The sequence below is a fragment of the Accipiter gentilis genome, chromosome Z (genome assembly GCF_929443795.1).
Source record: "Accipiter gentilis chromosome Z, bAccGen1.1, whole genome shotgun sequence".
NCBI lineage: Eukaryota > Metazoa > Chordata > Aves > Accipitriformes > Accipitridae > Astur > Astur gentilis.
The window spans coordinates 65,054,595-65,081,807 of NC_064919.1; the positions used below are offsets into that span (position 1 = coordinate 65,054,595).

Consider the following 27,213-nt stretch of genomic DNA (forward strand, 5'->3'; position numbering starts at 1 on the left):
ATAATCAGATGATCAGATCTATGCAAAGCATCACTGTGCAAATCAAAATGTTTTGTGACCAAGAAGAAGATATCTTTAAGAGCCTTCTAAGAGCCATAAGATTTTAAACAGTCTTATTTAAGTGAACAATGCCATTAAATTCCCACTTGAATTGGTTTTAATCCTCACTATCTTAAATGAGTTTTGTCACAAATAACCAAGATGACAATAGTCATGCCAACATTAGTAATTACACAACATGCACATGAAACAATCTATTAAACAAGATCCGAAATGCCTTTTTGTTTGAGGTGGAAGACCTTTACTCTGACATAATTTTCACAACGTTTTCACTGTAAGCTGAAAGGTATCTTCAGGCAGTGACTTACTCACTTTGATTTAAAAAAATGCCTATTTTCCCTATCCCTCAAATTAACCAACATTTAGAATAGCTCAGACTCAACAAAGGTAACTAACCATAAGAATTTTACACTGAAAAAGCATGTGAACAACTATCACCTCATTCCAAATTCCCATTTTACTCATTCTTTCTTGTCCCACAGTCTATCTGAAAGCTGAATGGGTTTATGTTATTTCATATAAAAAGAAAGGGTAAGTTTTAGAGTCTAGACATCCTCCCAAAAATACTTAAGTGACTGTCTCATTTACATTTGTTGCTTAGTTACAGCTATGACAGCGTTCCATGGGGAAGGAAAAAGTTGATCTCTTTTAAAGATTAAGAGGCTTTGTAGTTCACATCCAACAACTTACTTTTCACCCAGGAAACACTGCAGTGGTTCATTTATGAAGAACTGGCATTACACACTACTAATTAAATGAACTATGTAGCATGCTGGCTACATAGTCACAGCCAAATTCTAAATGGCTGTAGAGTGCATTATTGAGCACAGAGGCCAGTGATGAGATCTGAATCCAGAAGAAGAAATCCTAAACTTCTAGCTGGGTGCAGAATGAAGGGAAAATTACTGTGCTCCACTGTAACACAAACTCTAAAATCAACTGGAGGTCTACTTGCAGCCCTGACTTGTGAATTGATGGGATTAATAATTGACCAAACCCCTCGCCTGAGGATGATACAAACTTTGGCTGCTTCCCTAGTGGCAACAATAGTGTAAATGCACTTCACATAATCATGTTCATCTGGTAAAGGACAGCTTTGACATGTTAATATTCCAGTTTCTACACTGAATATTGAAGGTCCAGGAGGATGAATTGGGCATCTTCCGCCAAATCCAAACTGAAGAAGTAACAATAATGTAAAACCATACTTATCAGGACTCAGTTTGGTTTAATGTGCAAAGTATTGTTTTCTTTAGTGGTACTGAGTGCTACTCCTTTTGAGTTTCAGGTTACTTGATCATGACAATTAAGCTTTAAATTTAAGAATGGTACTGGAGTTGGTTTACAAACCTTCTTGTGCATTTTATCTGTGAGAATGCACAAACAATGAGGACCCTTCATAGAAATACGCTAAGTTGACTTGGCTACCAGGTGAGCTTTAAAGAAGGAAAATGGTCAATTCTTTTCTGCAGAAAATTCCATCAGATAAAAGACTGTCAGGACAGTAAAATTTCTCATAGGATAGAAATACTTCAGTGTGTCAATAAATCTAGCAGTTTCAGGAAGGTTACCATTCAGTAGGAAAAGATCTGTGTCTTAGAAGGGGCTGGAAACCAGGCATGAAAGAAATAAAGTAATCCTTCCACTCAACACTGACAAAGACTTAGCTGAGTGTTGTATCTAGTCTCAGTTTTCACACTTTGAAAGAGAGATGAACCACTCAGAACTCTCAGAATTACTTGATAGGAGGGCACCTGAGAGCACTAAGTATCACTCTTACCCTATTTGATGAGGAATATTTTGCACAGATTAGCTAAAGCAATCAATCTTTGAATACACTTAATTGCATCTGAATTTTTTTCTCCCATAGCTGGATTCTCCCTATGGAAAACATTTTACATCACGTTCACAGGATCTACATCATCAGTTTCATTATCTGTAGTTGCCATAATACTTTCTGGACTGAAAATTTGGTTTTACTATAGCTGTAACTATTTGATATTATAATCAGAGCCCTGAAGTGGCATTACAACCTGACTTGGTGTCACGTGCACATAACTATATGTATACAGCAGTCCAAGTCCTAAAGAAGATGAGGAGCAGCAGTGTTCTGTGTGAAGTGTAGCCTGTGCAGCGTTTTCACTTTCAAATGCAGGCCTATCCAGTAATGCAGATGGGAAGTACCAAGTAGATGAATTATTCCATCTGGGTCTTCTGCTGTGACATATTTGGTTTTCATAATATTAGTCTCTAAGCAAATGACACCTCACTGCCACTGTGATGGATCTCATCTACATTTGGGGGGGAATGTCTTCTTGGGTAAGACTTTAACCCAGAATGAGCAACTGAGTTCTGCCAGATCATCTCTACCTACCTCTGCTGCACTCTGTACAACCTTTGTGAAAGAGAAGAATGAATTCATGTATTTGACTCTTTCTTATTTGGACTGTAAGCAAATAAAGAACAACTAATGATCAAATAGTCCTGAAGACATCTGACAAATTATTAAAAGAAAAGCAGAAGCAATAGTTCTCAATATGGAATCATAGGGACAATAATGCTTGTGCCTGGAAGAACTAGGATCAAGCATGTCTTCCTCAGGTACCCAGATGCTGTAAAAATGTGTCCATCTACTTGTTTGCAGCCATTTTTATTGTTATGAGTAGCCTTTCTGGTAGTACATACCATGTTTATTTTGATACTTTTGAATTCTGTAGAGGAGATTGGATTATGATTGCTGCAGACAGATATATATATATATAATAGTTTTCACATAGCAGTAGAGTTTGCAAAAGAATGTCTCAGCAAAGATTCTGGTATTTCATGTTGAAACTTAGTAATATGCATTTCTCTTCAGCTCTCTTCACAACACTTCCTCGGATGCCTTCTTAGACAGTAAAATCTGGTAATAATTATCAAACACCATACACACTGTTTACAATAGAGTCATATTTCTTCTTTTTTTCTTGCATAAAAAGTAGAATGCTGCTGAAAAGTGCCCAAACGTCTGCTGTGCTCCATGCCAATACAGCAGCTCAGCCAAATATGCAGAGAGAAGTTTGCCAAATAAAAGAAAACATAACAAATTGGTAATGGTTTCTATCTTGACAGAAAATGAAAATTATACCTCAATGTGTGGCCACTCATGTGGACACATAAAAATGTCTTAGAGGCAATCATTTTTACCTCAGATAACAGACCCTGACAGTAGAGCAAAGCATACTGGCAGGCTTTCACTTCCCATAAAAACAACAACCATGACCTAAAAAATGTCCTGGAGGAATCAGATAATTTGTGCATATCAAGCATGCACATACAATACATTAATTATATTTAATAAAAATCAAATAAAGTAGAATTACTGTCTTTTGAGGAATAGATTGGAATTAAGAAAGAATTTTAAAATGTAAAGTCACTATAGTTATCTCAAATACTCCAGTGCAACAAAGACACTGAAAACATAAACTTTTATCCCAAAATATGAAATTTAACTTTCTAAGTGATTCTAACAATCTTTAATAGCTTTTAGAAGACTTCATTGCTTTGTTAATGTTGTACATGTTTTAGCCAACTTGTGTAACAGGCACATTTTACAATTTATTTAGCTTCAAAGTAAATTCTTTGAAAATAGGCTGTCTCGTCTGTCTGTAAAGTTAACATGCACATTTACTGCACTGCAAAATTAATAATATGATGTTAATGGTTAGTCTATTATATAGTTTCATATTATTCTAAGTCTTCATTTTAGTGCAATTCTGAATGCAATATTATTTTCTGAACAAAAATACAACTTCATAATCTGAAATTGCAACACTCCTTGCAGTATGAATTACTTGGAGAGAAAAGAATTATCAACAATTAGATGTCAGTAGTTACTCAGAAAGGAATAGGAAAGATAGAGATCAGATCAGTCTTTAAAAGACTGATTATATTACTGTGACAAGAAAATATCAGACATGAAGACCAGTCCTTCAGGTTCATGGAAAGGCTGCATAAGGGAGGTTTAGCCTGGACATTAGGAAGCATTTCTTCACTGAGAGGGTGGTAAAACACTGAACAGGCTTTCTAGAGAGGTGGTCAATGCCCCAAGCCTGTCAGTGTTTAAGAGGCATTTGGACACCACCCCTAACAACATGCCTTAACTTGGCCAGCCCTGAACTGGTCAGGCAGTTGGACTTCTATTCTAAAATTCTTGGAGAACTTAGAAGCACATTGGTAGCTCAGAAGGAACTCAAAATTTATGCTGTATGTTATCCCTCATCCTCAAAGAGCCTGAGATAGGAAAAGATATAATGAAGGAAGACTGAGTGGTTTGAAGAAGCAACCAAATCGATGGTGGCAAAAGAAAACTTAAAATAATAGCAAGTAAGTAATGAGACTTATCCTGAAAGGGGGAAGATTTAGGAAATTATTCTCTTTATTGCTTCAAAAACAATAATCCAAAGATGCTTGCGTTTTGATTTATCTGTTAAAATGGCCAAAGAATATAAGCAAAGAAAGCAAGGCTGTATTTCCAGATAATGGAATTAACTTTAGAAGTAGAAAGAAAACTTACACTTCAAAAACCCAACCTACATTTATATTTTAAAATACCATGTTCTGGTCTTCTTAGGTATAATCAATCAATCAATAAATAATGAGAGCCAGGGAGAAACAGAGATAGAAAGGGTTTGATTAGATTCTAAAGCTATGAGAAATGCTCAGTTCTTCCCTGAAAATAATATTTTAAGTAAAGAATATAATCAATCAAATAAAAAGCCAAATGTTTGAATTGTTATTATTTTGAAAGAATCACAGGATTTTTAATAGCCTACTTAGTAACACTTAAGCTCATTTTCAGCAATGAAAATGCCAAGATATCTGTTAAGATGAAAGCAGACTACACTAACGCCCACAAAGGAACACTGAAAAAATAAATGCATTCATTACACTTTACTTATGTAAAAATGTTGTTTTATAAACTGCAAGAGTTCTACACTAAGTGCTATACTACTAGTGTTACTCTTTCTGGCAGTACATGTGTCTGAAATGTTCTGCAAATCCTAGAATTTCCCTTGTGAGGTCTCAGTTTGATTCAGTGAAAAGCAAGAAGGTGTGATGGTAAAGTTGCACAAGCTGTGTAGCTTTATCTTACTAAATTAAAATATATGCATTCATTATGTATGTGATACAAACAAGAAAGGAAAAGTTACTAAGAGTGATCTAAAATTTTAGTCTCATCAACACAACTGGTCTCAGAATTTGCAATTCAGCTTACCTTTCATGACCTATGATTTTTTTATTTTGATGGAATGTATCTTCAAATAGTCTTAAGATCTTCTGATTAAATATATAAACCCCCCCATTTTTATAATATCGCTTACTGTAACTTGATGTGTAACTTACAGATAGTTGAAGAATTTCATTTATCAACATGTGGAAAAAAAAAAAGTGAGTTAAGCTGTGAACCCCATTTTTTCTTCCATATATAATCTTCCCTCAAGTCTTTTTTATGGTGTCTTTTCTTACTTCAGTGTGCACATCTTTTTCATTTGTAGAATGACAGTAAAAATAACTAAGTTATTTAGACAGTCTGCATTTCCTACCAATGCTAACTGTCTTCTCATCTGAGAAAAACTACCTCATTAACATGGTTATCTTACAGTTTTGTATGAGTCCTCTCAAAACAGATGCAAGATGCTTTAATGACTTTTAGTTACATCATTTATTTTCTATTTTAAAAGGGTGTCTAATGTACATGTTTGTACATTTTAGTTTTTCTCCTTATTGTAATTCAATTCTTTTCAGGTCTAGTTACTGGTGCTAGTAAGAATTTTGGAGAAATAGTAAGAAATTGGAGATTTTGGGGCAGGTAGGTATCCTATTGGTTTCCCTCTCCCAAGAAGGGAGTCTTTAGGAAGATCATAAGGGTACACCTGACACACTTCCACTTAATAATTTTAAGTTATCTGAGATACAGAAATATTAGTTGTCTTAAAACACTTGCCAAGAACTTTGTTAAAACTTCTATTTTAGTGGCAGTTTTGCTGTAGCTGTGATGGCTTATGCATACAACTAAGGAAAAAGTTATAAGCAGAGACAGTCTATTTTATTAGACCAGGACTATTGCTTGCCTTATAAAAAAAGTTGATCTGTCCTTACAAAACATTTTTTATATGTTTTTTTTTTCTTTTTTTCTTGAAATTTTATGCAGGTATTTTTATTATCATCTAACAGCCTGCAGTCTGAGACTTCACGATCACACTTCAAACCATATTGATTTTTATTGCCTTTCCCTACCTAAGGTGGGTTCTTTGGATGGAAGATGAACATGAGACAACACAGCACAAGTTGCTTCCTTGACTGGGAGGTGTTGAGGTCATAACTTCCGCAGTGCTTTACCAACTCTATTGCTATCCCACTTCTTTGGGGTCACCCTACACTTCAGATGAGTCTATCAGTCTATCTTCATTTCATCTATCAGTCTTTAAAATACTTACCACCCCCCAACTCAGAGTTTTAGTAGGCCTTATAACTATACAGAGCAAAATGTCTTCTGTTCTCCCTCCTTATTTTCCAGAGAGCTAAACCAGTGCATTTTAGCTGACTCCTGCCTGCTGCAGCAGCTGTCTTTACATTTGGTGTTTCTGCTACTCCTTAAATATATGCTTAGCAGTGAGGCTATATTAGTGCAGTAGGATTTCCGGCAGTAAACAGAGAAATCCAAATCCAAAAACTCACCATCCTTCGTCATTATCTACTTCAGGTTCAGAAACTTCATTTTCAGGAGTTTCTTCAATTGCCTGGGTTAACTTTGATTTAAATCGATCCAACAGTGCCAGTGTCTGAAATTAAATACATGGTTTTAGAAAAGTGAAACACTATAGACAGGCAAGCGAGAGAGCTAGAGGCCAGGGCAGGGGGCACGAGGACGCGAGAATGCATTGAAGAGTGCCCATTGAGAGAAAAAGTGAGAGCAAGCCAGCAATGTTGAGGCAGCAAGAGCAAGCAGGGACAGCACCCTGCAGGTGTGACAAGTGTGGGAGCGCACTTGTCTGCCTGTCTAGTGAAAACAAAATGCATATTTAAGGAACAAAAACTTGTGGCGACTTCCAGAATAAAATAGCTGATTAAACAACGCTGACTACTGACAATGAATTTTACTGTTTGAACCCGTTATTTTCTTCTTGTAAAGCAAACCATTGTATAAATTACAGAACATTCAAGCTTTGAAAACCCAGTTTGATTGATATTTATATGCTGATCTTTTAAATTATGTACTGACATTGAAAAGAATTCAAAGCTTTTCAGTAAACCACCTTAACTAATTCTACAGATAGAGGTTCTTATGCTGCATACATTAAGCTCATACTGATTTATATTTGGTATTTTTTTTCTCCAGCGGACATTGCCCAGTCTTTCAGCTACAACGAAGTCACAAAAACTCAGGTGACACCTGAAGATCTTACCACAGGTCTTGTTTCTGATCACCTGGAATGAGATTTTGATTATACAAGAATTATATGCCTGAGCCTTGTGATGGGCTCTTCAAAAAAAGGGCAGACCATAAGAATAATTTGCACAGCCCACAGCTTATTTTTTGCTGACATTTGAGACATTCTTGGAAAGGAAAGCATCAGGGAATAAGCGCTTGACTGAATTTACGTGGCAGGCTACATTTGATCTGTAGGTGATAGGTTGGCCACCTATGTTGTAAAACACCTCTGTATGGCTGTTTAGTTTTGTTTGGTTAAGTTTTCCAAATTTAAAAGAATAAAAACTAAACAAGAATAGAAAACAGAAATAGGAAATACCAGAAGTGTTCACTGGAATCAGATTTCCTTCTGGGAGCAATCCTAACTTTAGGAGTTTCCTGGCTTTCAAATTCTTTCAAAAACATATTTTAGTACTGCCAAAGGCAGGTTTTGGAGGGTTTTTTTGCATTTATTTTCCTTATTTTCTTTTAATCTTCGTTTAAGATGGGAGGGAGGAAAATTTCAAAGATATTTGGGCCTGCAAATCATTCAACTTCTATAGCTTTCCATACTATTGCAAACAAACCCCATACTAACAACATCTGAGACAGCAAATCTCTGCCTAGCCATCAGAAGAAAACAAACTAACTCTTTTTACATGAAATTGTGACCAAACAAACCCTTGTGTCTTGTCTGATTTTGTCTGCTTCCAGCATTCCTGTGAATAGAATAGAACTGGTGACAGAAATAATTTCCAAATATTTTAGTAGGCATTTTTGCTGTGAGTGATTAGATGCCATACTGTGGATTGAATAACTTTATAAATTGACCCTTGTAGAATTATAAGGTTAGGACTTCCAACATCTAGTATTGTAAGGAGACACATACCTTTCCCCCTCTTCTTTAACTCTTGTACAGAGGATGGAAAATGGTATTGTGCTGTAGGACCAGGTAGGAGGGATGCAAGGCTAGAGAAGGCTCTCCGCAAGTGAAATGGATTACAAAGAATTTGATTAATTACTTTTGAATAGTTCCGAGCAGGGTTACATAAATAAAAATTGAGATCTACTAAAATATACATCCCTGTCATCTCACCTTGTATTCTTATGATGCCCAGGACAGGGCTGATATAAATTCATTAGAAGTGGTTTTAAGTCCCTTGACCCACATCACCAACAGAGCTTTAGTATTCTTTGGTTCGAAGTTAATGGGCTTTTGAATGTACAAAGTTTCCATAAACTTCTTAGTTTACAGCTAAATCAGCTTGCTGCATGTATAAAGGTTTGCCAACCACTGCTTTGAAATTACTAAGCTTCAAGTTTCCAATCTCTTCTAGCTTCAACAGTTGAATACGAACATCTTTGTAGGTGAATTGACATGCACTTATAAACCAATGCATTTGATATACTGCACAGCTTTTAAATTAATGGTATTTTACATCTAACAGGCAGTTTCATATACTTCACAGTTTCAAACTTTCCTATTTTAGAATAAAACAAATATTTATGTCAAATTTTACTTTGCTCATATTTGCATACTGAAGTCCACATATGTCCTAACTTTTGAGAAGTACTTTTCATTATATTTAAAAAGGATTTTCTTTTTACAGTACAGTTAAAAACTGTTTCTGTTCATTTCACAACATCAAAAGGTATAGATGAATTTAATCTCTTTAAAACATAATTTAAAATGTTAAAAAACCCAGCTTGGACAGATACCAAGTATGCAAACTTCTGTCCCAATGTTATCTTAGGGCAAGCTGCAGAGCCAAGGAAAGCACTGTATAGAAATGCAAACTCTTGTAAAAGTAATCAAGGATACCTCTTTGTGGATAGCATTTTGTTATGGAAGATTTTAGTGACTAAACTGATAGCACTTTCAAATACACATTGAACTTCACTTACCTGTCTACCTGGGTAATCAAAATAGGGGATCAAATAGTACGTATTTATTTTTAAAAATAGTAAGATTCTTTTAATGGAAAATGAAACATAATGGACTTTAAAACTTTTTTTTTTTTTTACACAAATGAAGACAGAAACACTTTCAGAACTTTCTCTGGAATTTTCTTCCCCAGGTTGTCAAACTATTACCTGATCTTCGCGAGAAACCCCCTTCTTTGGCTGCTGCTTCCGCTTGTCTTCATATTTTCTCTTCTCCTGCAGGTATTCTTCAACAACACTGTTTGGAGCAGGTTCCTCCTCTGAGTAAGGAAATATATTTGGTTAAAGAAATTAAACTTGGTTTTATGATTTAGTATCATTTTGGAGATAATTTGTGACTTCTGAAATACCAAGCAAAACACTTCCATAAAATGTTTCAGCTATATTGCTTTCTCAGCAAGTAGAATGATTTGCTACTTGCTGAAATGAAAAACACAACACTGCACTGGGCAGACGATGAGTCCAAAATCTTTTGTTTCAATCTTATCTTACTACCAAGGGGAAGGGAAAGGGGATAGCAGGGTACAGAAATTAAAACTTTGATATTAAGATGAGAAACGAAAACTGTTGAAATTCCTTTAACAAGTTTACCTTCATTTCTGAAGGTCTTTCTTGGAGCAGCTGAACTGTTATGTGTATTAATATTCTGTGACTATTTGTTACAGGTAGACAAATATAGACAAATATTGCCTGTAGACAAATTCACAGTTTTCCTTTTGTAGGCTGAAGTAGCCACAAATCAAATCCTTGATCTTGCAATAGGGGAAAACCCCCATAACATTTTTACTTTAAGCAGAGTCCATCTTGTCAATCAGGAAGAAAACTCTGTAGTAACAAAGTAATATCTGGACTAGTCAACAGCTACTCTCCTTTGTCTTTTTTTAACAGCTTCTTCTCTGCAGAATATCCACTGCCATGACAAATGAATAATTTAGCAGGACAAAAACTCAATTTGAAAATTGACCAACACCATCCTTTCAAATTTTCTTCCTCTTGAACAACATTAAGACATTTCACATATTGATTTAATATACTTGAAATTTATCTACACATGTTTACAGTATTGTTATTCCTGATAAGGAACAGAAGAATGAAACCTCCAGATGTTCATTGCAAATGATGAACAGAAAATACTTAGGGAGGAAATTGTTTCAACAAATTTCAGGATATACAGCCTGATGAACTGTAAATCTAAATCAAACCTCAGGGTTTTTTTAGATGACAGCTGACAGCTATATTGAGAAAATTTCTGATTCCATACTAAATTTCTCTCTCACCTAAAGTTTGCTATAAAGTTTATAAACATAGCACATCATAGTAAGAGGAAATACATTTCTAATGGTATATCTACATATAAAATATTTGTTTACATGTTTCTACAAATAAAATCTCTTATTTCCTTTTATCCTAATTTATATGTTGCATGTATGTATTTCAAGAATATCAGGAAAAACAAACATACATAATACCGCTTAGAGCTGGTTTTTTCCTGTTTTCTAGTTGACATGTTGGATATAATGAAGAACAGAGGATTACAGATAAAGATGAGAGAAAGTGAAAAGATAAAGAAAGAGAAAAGCCATCTTCTAGAATGACCAAAAAAGATAAATGCATATACACAGTCATTTAGGGATGATAAAACAGCTGAATGAATGAAATCAAACCTGCCATAAAATCTCATGCACCATAATATCAGATGAACTTAAGAGAATAATAAAGTACAGTGTAAAACTACAAATCATAATAGCTCAGCTCCAACTTTCTCCCTATTATCTCAGTCTATTCTACTAATAAAAAACCCATTCTTAATTCAAGACTAACCCCTTGTGAAGACCAAACACTAGTTATTGCATAAAAGAATGTATCCAGTCAAACTTGTTGACTGCAGAAACAACATACTGCCTTGTTTTACTAACATTTAGCCTCTAGATGAAAAACTTGAACTACAAAACCACCTGCTTTCTTACAGAAAACAACCTTTCAGGTGACATTTACCTAAAGGGGCGCTTTGAAATGAAGCCCATTTGCCCAGTGATAAGTATAAATCTACACTATGACAAGCAAAAGAACTGAGAAGAGTGTTTGTGAAAACTTACAAAAATGCCAGTCTCAAGCTGGCCATAAACATTTAGACCTGTGATCCAAAATTTGATATACACATGCTGAATTTAAATAAGATGTGATCCTTAGTCATACATGTCTTTTGACTAAGATTTTAATCTAGTGCAGCTCGAATATAATTCTCATACAAATAGGTTAAATTCCCCTGCAGTTATGTGTTTGTGTATTTTTAGCACACTCATATAGTTGTCACTTTTAACACAAATAATTTAAGTTTCGGTTTAAGACTTCTCTTGAGATTACTCTTTTCTTGGGTCTTTGCTTGTCAGATTTTTTCTAATCCTCAACTTCATTCTCTCTCCCTCCTAGGAAATCCTTTTCATAAGCCAGACAAAAGATAATCAGATCCACCTGAACTAACTTCAGAGTGAGTCAACCAAAACAGTTATGGACTTGTATGCATCATATTTCTGCACCTTTCATTAAAATGACTTAAAGACATGCTTGTATTTCTCCATGAGGTCTTACAACCTATTACTCCACATTAAAAGCAAGTAATACAACAGGAAGGATTTTCAAGACCCCCTAAATCAATGGGTTTCTAACACATTTTAAAACTTCTGAAAACTCCCAGAGATAATTTAAAAACCACAAACAGTGTCTATTTCTTAATATAAATAAAATACTCAGTTTTGATAAGTAGCATTTCTTTGATAAAATTATTTCATGTCTGCATGAATAAACTGAGGTAATTAGCAAGCAAAAGAAAACATCTGGAAGAGAGATTTGTCACTGGGAAGAACCCTTTTAAAATGTAAAAAACCTTTTAAAATGTAAAAACAGATTGCTGGCTACTACTTCATATCTCCCAGTCAGCATCCCAGAGCTCCTCCAAATCTTTTGCAATAGAGTTGCAAAAAAGAGGAGCCACAGCACTGTATGATGGACTTGACCTTCACATCAAGCTTGGCAAACTTATGTCCAGCTTACTGATCCAGCAAAAGTATAAGGATCATTACACTGGTATTAAAATATTTAAGCTCCAAACTCCTTAATCTAAGATGATATACTCAGACAAAAATGAACGAAACAATACACGGATGCACAGCAGTGAAATAACAATTAAATACCTTATTTAAATATTGCAGGATGCAGAAGATACTAGTTTAAGTTACAGGGATCTTGTACACTTGTGCCCTAGAAGCATCTCATCACAAACTGTAAATAGCATCAGGCAAAGAAAGATTTTTTTCCTTAGTTTGAACAAGTTGCTGTGTACATTCTGTCAGTAAGGAAGGTGAGGCAGAAAAAAAAAAAAAAAAAAGAAAAAGACAACCTTCCTTACTGAAAATACACTTCATTCTACTTTTAACAGCATTTTTAAGTACATTGCTACTTACCTCAGCTAGTTTGAGTTACTGCCAAGAGATCCTTCATCTTACCATGACAAAAACTTTAGCATTTAAGTAACTTATTTTCTTTCAGATAGATTCTTCTATCCTGAAACATTCCTTTAAGGAGTAACAGATACCAACCTGATGGTGTAATATAACCTAAAACTGGGGTTGGGACATGGTTTCCACAGATAGCCTGAAACTAAAGAGGAGATTCAGAAGTCTTTAAACCAGAAAGGAAGAGATTGATTTAAAAAAAATACAGAAGGGTTTATTTTGCTCACACTTAAATTAGGAACAGTTCAAATGATGTCAGTTTTTAATGACAAAATTGCAGAAGTATAACAAAGACATGAGAACTTGATCCAAGAGTGTTGAACTGAACTGAATGGCAATCTAGATGGGTTTGGATCAATCCCTAAATAGGACGTGGAGCAGAAGAGAAAGCTTGATAGTTTTAAGCTCAAATCCTATAGCACCTGGTAAACTTAATAGCATAATAAACACTCAACAAAAGTTGCATCAGACATTCTCTATTTTGGAAACTGCAACTGAATTTTATCTTCTACTTTATGAAAAGCAAGAAGTAGGAGTTTTAGGCCTGCTGACTGTGGTACATCAGAAAAGTACAACCACTGCTTATGCTTACATCACATTGGCCTTAAACACTGGGCTTCATTTCTGTCATTGCAGGTGGGCTAACTTTGGCTTAGCATGTACACCAGTTGTGGCACAGGTAAGGTACAATTTGAGACAAATGTATTTCTGACAGTATGCATAGAATTTTCCACAGTATGAACTTTGCTATTCAATCATTTTGTTATTTGTATCAGTCTTGACAAACCTGGTAAGAATGACTGTCCTTGTGATAAAGGAGGTAGAATCTGTATAAAATGTAGAGATTTTGTTTCTGTTTTAAGGAAGAGATAGTGAAGCAGCACATAAAACATCTGTCAGAAAAAGAAGCAGTTTGGCTTGCTGAAAGTATTACCAGAAATACACTAATCTTCAGAAGAGTAGAAACAATACGTATTGTGACAGAGAAAAATACATGCTCTTTCTGAAGGTTTAATGTCACCATAAAAAATTAAGAGCCTACAGTGCTGACAAGGATCTATGAAAGAATTTTAGTTTGTGTTTTTTCTTTGATGAGGCATAGCTAGCATGAAGATTTTTACAGAAATAGACTTAAGTATCTTACATTACAAAACATTCCTGATACGCTCAACTTCACAAAAGTAATCCCATTAACTCTTGTAACACACTTTGCATATATAATCATGAGTTCATGCAGAACCATGGTAAGATAACAAGAAGAGTACACAAAGAAATCTGTATGAAAAGGCACCCTGGTTTACTTAGCAGGGTTTGTATATGTCTTAAGTGTGGTGGAGCTGTTAACTTCTGTCAGTATCTCAAATGCATTCTTTAGCAACTCAGATGACACATCTCATTTGATAGTATTGGACAGAAATTTCAAGAAATGCATGATATAGCTAGACTAAATATCAAAGGGAAAAACAAAAAACTGAATAACCCTGGACAACTCCTTGTCTAAAATGAAAGAAGTAATGACTGACTGTTTTTCTGCATTAAAATAAGAGGCCTAAAACACATTACTGTATTTGTGTGGTACATTCCACTTTCAGCTATTCATCAATATTCAGTTTATATTGCATTCTTCTGGAATTATGGAGATATGCAGTACTGGTTTTAAAAACCTTAATGAGATTCAAATCTTGACAAGAAAAACTATTTTTGTTCCAAACCAAACCAAACCCTTATGAATTACAAAAGAAATTCTGATATGCCTTAATATTTTATGAATTAAAATAGAATTCCTGTCAGAAGTGACAGATGGAGAACATAAAGCCACCTCCTACAATAAGGAGTAACAGGTAACACACTTCTTCCAGAAACCAGGAAAAAACTTTTCTTCCAGCATTAAATATTATGTCTATGAAAATAAAAACATTAACTTACTGTAAAGTAGTATAAAAATGAATATACCAGAAAACACAATATGAAATAATGTTATGCCTGAAAGAATTTATAACACTCTCCAGTATATTTTTGTTTAGGACTACTTCTAGTTGTGGTTTTCTTTGCACCTCTAGCTACTATTCAGTTACTGTTACTATAGCTCTGGCCTGCCTAAGTTCCTGAAGAGCTACTGTTTGCTTCCAACTTAGGTAAGAGTCAGGAAATATTTAGCAACTGTGAATAACTAAATAGATTTGCTTATAGAATGAGCTTCAAGGGTTGGACTGATTACTGTGCTACGGTGAAAAAACCAACAGTTCTAGAGCAAACTTAGTAGTTCATTTAGCCAACTCAAATAATAAAATCTTAGAAGTAATTCCTACAGCTTCAAAACATTTCTTTGAAAGATCAGAGCCCACTGAACTGTGGTAGCTTTTAGGCACATAGTCCCAGTCTAAAATGTGGTTAATTTTCTAATGTCAGTTGATTTTGAGCACATACTTAACATTACTACTAAAATAAAAACTGGCTTACAGTGAGGATTTTGTCCTCTTTTCTTTTGCAGACAGAGAGACAAGAGGAAAAAGCATTCACTTTAGCAGGGAAGAGACTGAATAGGGATGCTGGGTATTATTTTATGAAATTAAATGAGGAAAAAAAATTAAATAGTGGAAGAAAACATAAAGGTTTGCAAAAGTGACACACTCAAGATACATACTTCGATACAATAATGTAGCTATGCTGTATATACTGCAACATCTTCATACTTAATGTGTTATGCTGCATAATTCCTAAACTACCAAAATTTGGATTTTGTTGTTTTCATTATGTTGTCAAAAGTGCACAATTCTGTTAAAGCCTCAGACTTCAAAAAAGCATCTTTCCATGTAAGACAGGACTTAAATCTTTAAGTGTCACTGATATTACTCAAACTTAATAATAAAACACAAATAAAACATAATCTTAAATTGGCATCCTTGCTAAATTTTGAGAGTTTTCTAAACACTTCAATCATTTGATTACCATACTACAATTAAAAACATACCACAAAATACTTCACGTCTCAGTAGAAATCTTAGACTTGAATGTTGGTTTTTACATTAGTTAGGTTTCTCTGCTCAGATAGGATTTTGTAGCTCTTCTGTTTTCTCATGTGTCACAATTAACTTTCATCATCCACAGATTATCAGACAGTTTACAAAAATGTTCTAACAAGAAAAACTATAATACTACTTCTTAAATACTACTACTATTTAAAACCAACATATAGTTAAACAACTGGCTAGATGGTATTGGTCTAAAGCAAACTTTACTGAAGTATATTCACAGGTTTACACTATAGAACTTTGAAAAGTGTATCTTTTTCAAATAATTGATTAAGTTCTTCAAAATGCTGAATTAATCCAGCATTCAAATTATAGTGTTTGATGCAATTTCTGGCATCACTACAGCAAATGTCACATAGAAGAAAAACATCTTATTTAAAGTAAGGTCTTGACAGCAGTCTGGCAAAGTCAACAATCTTTTTCACAAATTGGAAGGCTGGTTATAATCAAACATGTATGGAGGGAATTAGTTTTATTCTCTGTCCTCTTGAAACAATGTAAACACCTAAATTTTCAACCCCAAATCTTCCTTAACTAATCTAATCTCTGAAAACAGAAAAAAATCAGGTAGGCATAATATGTATCATGAACAATTTGAAGTAGTGATACTAAATGTGACACCAATACTAATAAAGATCTGCCAGTGGATGTAAAATAAATGTGTCATGCTGCCACCCATTCATTAGGATCCTCTCAGAATTAGCCCCGATCCTACAAAAAGTCCAGTATGACCTAAGCCTTATTCTCACAATTCTATGGTCTTCAGTGAATTTCTCCTGCTATCTTCTCCTTCTATGTTTTGGCTGAGATGCAGTATTTATTAATCAAGCATAGAATCATGTCAGCTACATAGCCTCTGAACTAGCATTTTTTCCTAATGCAGCCAGCTCCGAGCATAGTCAGACACTGTACAAGTGTCTGCACCATCTCCACAGACATACCTGATACCACATGACACAACTCACTCTCCATCCCACATCCCCAAGAGGACAGAGAGAACAACGGAAAAATCTTCTGCTACATACACATTAATTGTTATATGTAAACCAATGTGGAATAGGTAAACTGTTATACATTTAGCAGACTGTCTTGCATGTTGACAGCTCTATTGCACTGATGAAAATTCAGGCCAATAAACAAAAAATTACTAAGTGAACTAAGTGAGATATAATAAATGTTTCTAACTTTGGGATGAAATTACGTGCTCAGGTACAACACTGTTTTACTGCTGTTAGATTTCATTATTTTCAAAATAAAGTGTTTCTAAAGTCTCTTCTGTTATTCTTCAGTTGTAAATGGCTGTTTCACAGTAAAAGTATCCTTCATTCCTTTCACTCACCATCTTTAAATACTTAAGATTCCACCCTTCCATCCCACTCCTTACCTAAATTAGACATACCTTCAAGTATCTCCTAATAAACTAGTCCACCTAGTCTTCTGCTAGTTTGGGGGGTTTTGTCCATTTGTATCCAATTTTTCAGTATCTTTTTTGGTGGTACAATACTTGGAACCGAGTGCAATAATACAACTGTGCTTTTACAGTTAATACCTTTGTAGCAACAACCACACAATCACAGCCACATCACAGTGTAAATTCATGTTCAGTTTGTTTCCTAGTACAAACCTGAAATATCTTTCACTATTGTGGCTTTCCCGGTTTCTTTATTTTATGAGTTTGTGTGTGAAATTATTTTTCCTTAATACTAAGGAAATAATTTTTTAACACCCCAACACGACTCTCAATTTATTTTTGACATTTTCCACACCTTTCCTTCCTTTCACCAATCTAGTATTTCCTGGAATAGAATCTAGTATTTAATGACATTTACTTTTTTTTCTTGACAATTAATAAATTCATAGTTTTCTAACAATGTTCTTTCAATAGTCATAAGATCCAGTGTAAATACTCAGTCCTGTTTCAATTTTGGTAATAGAGCAACCATAAAGTACAATACAGTAAGGTGACGCTATACAGACACAAGTGAAGTCTAAGATACAACACCATGCTAGTTTATTATAAAAACTTACAGATATTTACAACTCTAAGTGTTTTCACAATTAATATTATTGAGAAAGTTTGGAGGCCTTTGCTCAATGAAATTATGCTTCTTAAATTACTATTCCAACATCACTACAAGACAGCAGTATTATTAGGTTAGCAGTCACTAGCTGCTACTTAATGTTTCTAATATATATGCTAAATTTTAACCTCTATCTTCTTCAAAGCTGATGCTTCAGAACTGAAATGTTCCAACAGACTTTAAAGAAAAAATATGAGTAGCTGTTTAGAGTAAAAAAGGGAAACTTCAGAAAACTGCTTTTATCTCCATACAAACCACGATGAAAATAAAAGCTGTCATAAGTGCAAATAGACTCAAATATTATTAAAAAGTAGGCAGTTAGCTCTGGATCACTTTTGTGTCTTTGGGTTACCTCTAGTTATAAGGCTGAAATTCACAGGAAAACTTTGGCTACTTCAACATTACCCAAGAACATGATGAAACGGGAGCAAAACTGTTATGCTGAGGCCCTGATATGCTTACTATTATTTTGGGGGCTGTTCTATTTTAGACTACCAGTTGGAGCTCATCAGATATGCTCCTGGAATGCATCTTCCAGCATGGCTTCATCCAAAACTGCACATCTGGTCTGTGGTAAAACACTAATGCAGATGTAAACTTTTACTTAAAATTCCTATTAACATTTCAACTTTCCCCAGGTATTCCTGAAGTTTCAAGTTCTTTCATCCTTTACCAGAAACATACCTATCATGCAACAGTACTTGTTCTTTCTACACAGATGAGAAATTTGGTACAATTCAAATGAATACAAATTGATAGGGTTGTGAAGGACATCTGGAGAATGATTTCCAAAATGCAGTGGGTAGAATCCAGAACTGAAAATTGACCATTTTAAACTTCATATTAACAAACTTTATAGAAACCATAGTAACTAATCAGAAAGACCATTATAGGAAGAGATATTTAGCAAGTGCCAGATGATGCTGCCAGCATTTTGGTACTTTTTGACATTAGCTGAAGTTGGAACAAAGGCAGGCAACAGGAAAATGTTAAGATAGTTTCATCACCTCATTGATTTTGTATTACAAATAATTTAAGCATGTTACTTTTACTTATTCATCAAGTGTTAATGTTTGAGAACATCAAGTGGATTCTGGTGTAGCTGATACTTTGATACATTTCACTTACTTTTAAATAAGAAAAACAACTTTCCTTTTCCTTCAAAAAATCAAAAAATTACTTTTAGAGTCTTAGTTTTGCCTATATGTCACAAATGTGGACCTAACATCCCAAGGCACAGAATATGCTATTGTTATTCTTGATTCCGTAAAGACAGAAAGCTTCCTTACTAAACAAATTTAGACAGGAAGTTTATTTACTAAACAAATCTATTTCTTTACTAAATAATCTAGTTACTGACGACAGTAAATGAAACTTCAAATGAGATACACAATGTGACCTGTAAAATGCTGCAAAAGATACTTAGCCTATGTTTTAAAATCTTCCTCCCTCTTAGTCTGAATTTTGGCAATACTGCCAAGTGACCTGTTGTCCTGATAAATCAGGAAAGACAATCTGACTTTTGAATTTTTAAGGACGGGTTGAAAAAATTTACTTAAGCTTGAGTCTCTCCCCTTTTCTGTTCTGATTGCTGCTGTCTCTGAGAAAATACCCAAACTGAGAGCTGGAAAAGGATTTAGAGGTAGAAAAAAATATTAAAGCATGGATGAAGAAAACCAAAAAAGTTTTGATTATTTACCTAGCTATTAATATATGGATTTTATTAGGCACAACAGAAATCCCTTAGAAGCAGGAATGGGCGATTACAAATTTTATTTATTTGTAAACAAAACCTTTTCCCAAAGACTAATTGCAGTTATCCTACAGGGCCATCCCTTTTGGCAAAACTAGCTATTCACAGAAGAGCATATGATCACACCTACATATTTCGTTGACATGCTTTCCCTCAATGATTAACATTTTAAATTTTTTTATATTGTTCTCACTAAGTTCTGGTGTCAAAATACATGGTATTTATGGCAACTTTATGGCTATTTTATGCTACCAGTATCAATATGTATCCACAGCTAGACAGAGGACCATTAATGTATTTTTCAATTAAATGTCTAATGAAAAGACCATGTGAAAATGCTGAGTAAATTCTGATATTTCACAATGGTGTTTTGATCACTTATAAATGCCTGGCATCATAAACTCATCTCTTAATTAAAGCTGTTCTTATACTTAATCCAGAATCCTTCATAACCCAAACTATATGCCAGTTATACAGTAAACCTCCCGTTTGCCTTTCAGTCATCACCTTTAAGCACTACATATTCATTCTAGCTAAATATAGGAACAGTTTCCTCTCCTTCACACACCAATTACTTTTAATGAGTTTTTTGCAGTTATTCTTTGGGTGTGGATTTTGTAATGGTCGATTCTCTATCACCAGAAAATTTTTTACTTCCTTTGATCATACAGTGAATTACGTTTCTCTGTGCAACACTTACTAAAAAAGGGAAACATTAGGACACTGATTTTCTCATTTCAGGGTACAAACAAAATAACTCACAAGATAATCAGAATAAGTTATTTGAAGAGAAAGCAAAATGTAAAGTACTGCTTTACTGAATTATTTTGGAAGACCTACAACCAAGCCTTTATTTTAACTGCTTGATTTAAAGACTCACAGTGATGGTAAATACAATGCCTTTGGTAATGCTTCCACCTAACTACTATCACCATTAACAAGATGCTTAGTTTCTCCTCCCCATCAAAACCTTCTTCCAGGTCACATCTTACCTTTCTTTTGATTAAATTGTGCTTCACAGAATCTTGAAAAACAGAACATCTAAGCCCATCCCTCCCAAAAGGCAGGATCAACCTTTTCTGCATCAGTTCTAGGAAGTATTTGCCTAATCTGCTATTAAAAAGTTCCACTCTGTAGGTCATCTATTTCAATAGTTATGTTTAGGAAGTATTCCCTGACATTTAACCTATATCTTTTTAGCTGCCACAGAAGCCTATTATCTCTTGTCCTCTCCACAGGGATTATATAGGATAATTTCCTCTCCATGGTAGCCTTTGACATTCTTGATGATCATTAATATGTGCCCTTTTACAAAGTCATCTTTTCTCTAACTAAACAGCCCCAATTGTTACAATCTTTAAATATTATGCTTTCCAGATCATCAGTCACCTTTGTTGCTCTCCTCTGTACTCCCCTAAAATGCCTTGTACCTTTTTTCAAGTGCAATCACCAAACATGATTCAGGCTGAAGACCTGCTCAAGTGGAAGAGAAAAATGAGTCTGTCTTGTATACAATAGCCCATTTTATACGTTTTACAGTACACTTTAGTCTTTTTCAATAGCATGGCACTATTGACTTGCTCTCAGCTTTGTACTTATTATGTTTCCTAGATTTTAAGATGCCTAAGTGCTACCTAACATCTTATGTTTGTGCAACTCATAATTTGCAAGAGACATACCAATCACTTAGTCTAATGATTATTTTTCCCCAAGACCTCCCAAGGTAAACATATTTTGTTTACTTTGACCTGGCTTTTAGCTTCTATGAACTGACTTAATCTATGAACCCAGCACAAAACTATTCTACCAAAGAAAAGAAGGAACACCTTTCTTCTGATTTAAACTGAATCACGTCAGTAAAAGCTCCAACATGGACTGGTGGAAAGAGAGTGAGCCACTCAACTCTTCACTTAAACAACTGCATGTGAAAATGCAACCTTATCACAGAAGTTTGCATTTTTCTTTCTTTTTTTCTTTCATCTTCCCCTTCCCTGTCCCGTATATTTTTTTAGTCTGCAAATTTAATAAAGGTAATCCATTGTTTTCTCCAGATTACTAATAAACAGATTCCCAGGAATCCTGCTTGCCACTTTGATTACAAAGAATTCTCTTATAGCATTTTGTTAACTTTTTGTTAATGTTAATGTCTCTCAGACTGCTTTAGCCAACTCCCTAATATACTTCAGTGAATACCATTAAGTTCAAATGATTTTAATGCACCTAATTTATCCAAGTGGTCTCTAGTTGCTTATTCTGTATCTGAACCCTTCCTTCTATGTCACTGATCATATGTAACCATATGAGCAAAGTTGACTGCTATGCTAAAGACAGAGTGGCAACAAGTGTTCAAGCTCATTTCCTCTTTAGTCAAAGACAACCAACTCTCTTCTTGCTCATTCATCTCCTGTTACTGTATTTTTATTAGTAATTTTGCCCTTCACCATTTGCATCTCATTTAATATCTTTTTAATTTTGTCTTAAATTTTAGAGTGTGTTTATTTTTAGAATTTTTAGTTACATATGCCAAGAACTTGTTGAATAGGTTCTTTCCTGCATGTATCTTTCTCAACAGGTACTGGAAGAGACCCCTTCCTGTGTTCTGACAGTAATCACGAAAAGGAAAACCAAGATTATTCAAGATTATTTTCACCATTAGCTGTTACCTACAGATTTTCAACAGGTTTATCTCCTATCTGCTATTTACATCAAAGAAAGTAAAAAACCCAACAACCCAACAAGCTCCCTTTCCTTGAGTAAAATGTATCCTTCAAAACTGTACCATAGTAGTATCTATGAGTATTGTTCAAGTATTACTTCAGACTGTCACTGTAAAGATGGACTTACTCAAATTACTCTGCAATAAGTCCTCTGATTTAACTGGCACCAGAACAGGGATAATGTTTAAGTGATAGTATTACAACTGCCATGTATGTTACTATTCAATGTAATTTATCATATATGTACATAAGGACTACTCTTTACCTTTTCTACACTTCTGCTTGCAGGTTTTTTTTACATGGCCTGTGACAGCATTCATTACCTTGCCAATGATATATTAATTCAGGGATTGAGCATAATTCCTAGAACTTTTTCAGAGCCACTACTTTGTAAAATTTGGTGCCAGATTTCACATACAAGTACAAGATACTGTTTTTTGGTTGTTTTTTTTTTTTTTTTTTTTCCAAACTGGTTGCTGATAGAGCTCACCTGTTATTCAAGAGAGTCCACGAATTTTTCTAAAAATGATGTTATACTTTCTACCACTCTTCTAAATTGTGTGTCATCTGGAAATTTTTCTGAATAATTTTATATTATCTTCCAGATTTCACATGGTATTTTGAGAACTGGACCAAGAATCCACTCCAGAAATGTGTCTAGCAACTCCACAGTGCTTAAAAACCAGTCTTGTTTTTTTTTCTCTTCATTTCAGCTAATAAAGGGTGTTACATCCACCTGCACTAAACCATGCACCTTAGATGCTATTATAAACTCAGTGGTTTATGCACATTTAGACAGAAATAGATTATAAGATTTGTCTGACAAAGAAGCGGGCATCTGAAGATCCCATTTTGCTAAGGTTTATAGAAAATAAACATGGAACTAACTTTCTGAATTTGAGTTTCACTGGTGTCATAAGACGCATAAAAGTTTGAAGTCAGTAGCTTTGAGTGCAAAGTTAACCATCTGCATTTAAGTACCTTCCCAAGTTGGAACATCAAGAAGACTTTCCAAGTCAAAGGTCAGAAAAGGTATGTCCCCACCAAAGAATTCAATCACATGCCATGGTATTTCAAATCCAGAAGCTTGCCCAAGCACACAGACGTAACTAAAGAACGTTTAGAAGGACAAATACTACCTTGTTTGAAGGAACGAATGGTACCTGTAGAATTTATTTATATACTGGCATCCTTAAATTACTACCATTCTTAAGGAAAAAATAATTTTCTTGGAAAAAAAATAATCTATATTGCAACAATCCACATGAAACACAAAACTACTAAAAAACTTTAGAACTTGAATGTTATCTGGAGATCTACACAACACCTGCTAGAACATACTCTTACCTTCCTTTTCTTTGGGTTTTAAAGCTCGCTCTTCTTTTTTCTGCTTTGCTTCCAGCAGTTCACGTTTCAGCTGTCGCACTTCTTTCCGTAGCTCCTCACTGCAAAGAGACAAATATTTACAAGAATTTAATCTTCTGGGAATGTAAAGCCACTCAGGAGAAACAGAATCAAAGTTAATGGGCAGTAAATCTCTGATATAAACATTGGGAAGGTACTGACTCACTGATGCTAGGAACATGGCTTAAAAATCTATTAGAAGCTAAGACAGTTCATATTTTCATTAGCAGAAATGACAAAAGAACATAACAGATGACTTATTTGAAGACCCCATTAGAAATGTCAAGGACATGAATAATAAAACAAAGAATTCCCATTTGTATTTTTAATTTAACATTGTAATATTTAACCATGAGAACCACACAAAGAGAATTTGAAACAGAGCCACTACCACATAAATATTACATGTGTTATTGTCGTGGTTTAACCCCAGCCAGCAACTAAGCACCACGCAGCCGCTCACTCACGAAATCGGAAAAAAAGTAAAACTCCTGGGTTGAGATAAGAACGGTTTAATAGAACAGAAGAGAAGAAACTAATAATGCTAATGATAACACTAATAAAATGACAACAGTAGTAATAAAAGGATTGGAATGTACAAATGATGCGCAGGGCAATTGCTCACCACCCGCAGATCAACACCCAGCCAGACCCCAAGCGGCGATTCCCTGCTCCACCCCCCCCCAGTTCCTATACTGGATGGGACGTCCCATGGTATGGAATACACCATTGGCCAGTTTGGGTCAGGTACCTTGGTTGTGTCCTGTGCCAACTCCTTGTGCCCTGGCTGAGCATGAGAAGCTGAAAAATCCTTGACTTTAGTCTAAACACTACTGAGCAACAACTGAAAACATCAGTGTTATCAAAAGTCTTCGCATGCTGAACTCAAAACATAGCACTGTACCAGCTACTAGGAAGACAGTTAACTCTATCCCAGCTGAAACCAGGACAGTTATAAAATTCCATTTATCGAAGTAATAAATCTTAGTGTCCTGGATTTCTTAGATGGACAGGCAATGTAGTTGTTAAATGACAAAGGCATTACATGTATGTAAGCATAAATTATTAAATATGAAAATTCATTTCATTTTACAAATTTAAAAAAAATTATCAGGTGATAACACTAGAAAGAAACCAAAATGTGCAAGTCATTGTGCCAATATCACATGAAATATTTGTCTTCATAGAATCACAGATTCGAAGGGAGCTCTGAAGATTAGCCAGTCCAGCTCCCCTGCTCAAAGCAGGGCCAGGGTAGGTTGCAGAGGGCATTGCCTGGTCAGGTTTTGAATATGGAAAGATGGAGACACCACAACGTCTCCAGGCAACCACTGCTTGACCTTGCTCAATGCAAAAAAGCTCTTTTGAGTGTTTAAATGGAAGTTCTTGAATTTTAGCTCATGCCTATTTGTGCCAGTCTAATGGCTACCAGTAGAAAAGAACTGATACCTGTTTCAAGTATTTCTGGTGTTAGAATCTGTACTTCCCACTTCTTTTTTTTTAAAAAAAAAAAAGAAGTTCTGATTGATTCAGTATTCATCAAAGTCAATGAATAGCAGAAATTACTATAATGCAGGAATGTGGCATGCAAGCACCTCCCTGCAGCTGTTTTATGTACCTCAGTTCTCATCTGTAACAACATTACTCACAGCACAACAGCTTTTTTTAAGCGAAGACTTGGAGTTGTGGGGTGATGGCTTCTTCTGAATTACATTTTCATTTGTACATATGCACAAATACAGAGCTTGTGAAAAGCACTAGAAAAAGACTACCATTGTAAAGGCATTCTAACAATCAACTACAGCAGTAGGTCTTAATTTTCAACAGCGTGGCAGAAACTACACTAAGCCTGATTAACAGCTTTTACATAAGACTACAGTTCTACTTTTCTATCCTGAGAAGAAAACCATAGGGAAAGGATAAAGAAACATTTTTAACCCAAGTAACTCCATTGCTTTTATATAAATTGGGGATAATATGGTAAGCAAGCTAATCTAGTATACTGCAACATTTTCTTATAGAAGCTATACAGCAGGAATAACATGCATGTCAATAAAAGTTATATGTTTAAAATATTCAGAATGCCAGAACGCAGTGACAGCAACACAGCAAGAGGGGGTTACAAATGGCACTTATGAGTAACAAAGCCTAGGTCATCAGAAATTTTCCTGTAAGAGGGACACACTTTCTCTTAGTTATCTTAAGCTATTGTGGAATGAAGAATGAACTAGCAATGAAAACTATTCAGCCCTCCCGTGCTCCCTTTTTTTTTCCAAATAGAAAGAGATTTTTATAGAGAACGCAGAAGGTCCTAATTCCTAGACAGCCTAATTCTAAAATGTTTTTTTCAAACTCCCTCTATGATCTGTACTAGGTCAATAAAGGACTTTGACACTTGGCTCCTTAAAGACTCCACACTTCCTATGTTTTTTATTTCTAGGCTCACTTTACCAAGTTAGGTTGATGAGAAAGGTAATCCAAAAAGCCTGCCTGTTAAAGAGGAAGCCACAAGAACTGGCTGATAAGAAAGCCAAGCTATCCTCTCAAGTCAGATTTACTGGAACAGAACTAGAAATAATTGGCTTTTTGTAGACAGGAAAATGTCAAATTGATGAGGTAGAGCAGAATCAAAATAAGGGACTACAAATCAGTCTATAGCTGCCCCCTACATCTTTGAAGCACAGGTCTTTGCATGCAGTAAATTTGCACTCAGGTTTTATATAACAATGCTGTTGGTTTGTAGCCCATTATGCAGCTGCCTCCTGTCCCTGGAAAGTTTCTGTCACTACAGAGGCATAGCTCTGCCTGCTCCCTGCTTATCTCACTGCTCTCTCAGTCCCAGATGCAGGCTCTCCTCTTGTGCCCTGCTTCTTCCTCTTCTTGCCACTTCCTGCAGCCTGGAAGCTGTCCTCCCTCCCTCAACATAGAAAGGTACTTCCAGAACCGGTGTAATCTCCTCCCCTACCTACTTACTACCATTTTGAAGTGCCAAAATGCACAAATGGAAAACAAACAAGCAACATGCAAATGATTCTTCTCTTCCTGAAATGGCATTGCCAATGTTGCATTAAAAAAATAAAAAAAAATTCCTTCCCAAATTTCATATTTTGAAAACAAAAGAGTAGCTCATTCTTTAAAATGCTAATCTTTTAACTCCACAGATTGTGAAGAACATTGCAGTGAAATTGCTTAAGTACCACGCTGGATTCCACCTTGCAGAAATTTCTTCTAAAGCTAGACAACATGGACCAAATTTC

The 27,213-nt window shown here is 35.0% G+C and overlaps 1 protein-coding gene across 3 annotated transcripts in view; it reads right to left on the bottom strand.

The window, feature by feature from the left end:
* CWC27 (CWC27 spliceosome associated cyclophilin) overlaps nucleotides 1-27,213 on the bottom strand; it is a 121,133-nt gene that overhangs the window by 12,849 nt on the left and 81,071 nt on the right. Inside the window, exons 11-14 of one of the 3 annotated variants that reach the window (XM_049795374.1) lie at nucleotides 23,900-23,997; nucleotides 9,608-9,717; nucleotides 8,403-8,492; nucleotides 6,781-6,884 (exon numbers count right to left, since the gene is read on the bottom strand). In XM_049795374.1, coding sequence (XP_049651331.1) covers nucleotides 8,418-8,492; nucleotides 9,608-9,717; nucleotides 23,900-23,997 — 283 coding nt within the window. In that variant the 3' untranslated portion in view covers nucleotides 6,781-6,884; nucleotides 8,403-8,417. Of the gene's footprint in view, nucleotides 1-6,780; nucleotides 6,885-8,402; nucleotides 8,495-9,607; nucleotides 9,718-23,899; nucleotides 23,998-27,213 lie in introns of those variants that run through there. The other 2 variants (XM_049795373.1, XM_049795375.1) reach the window with 2 other exon arrangements.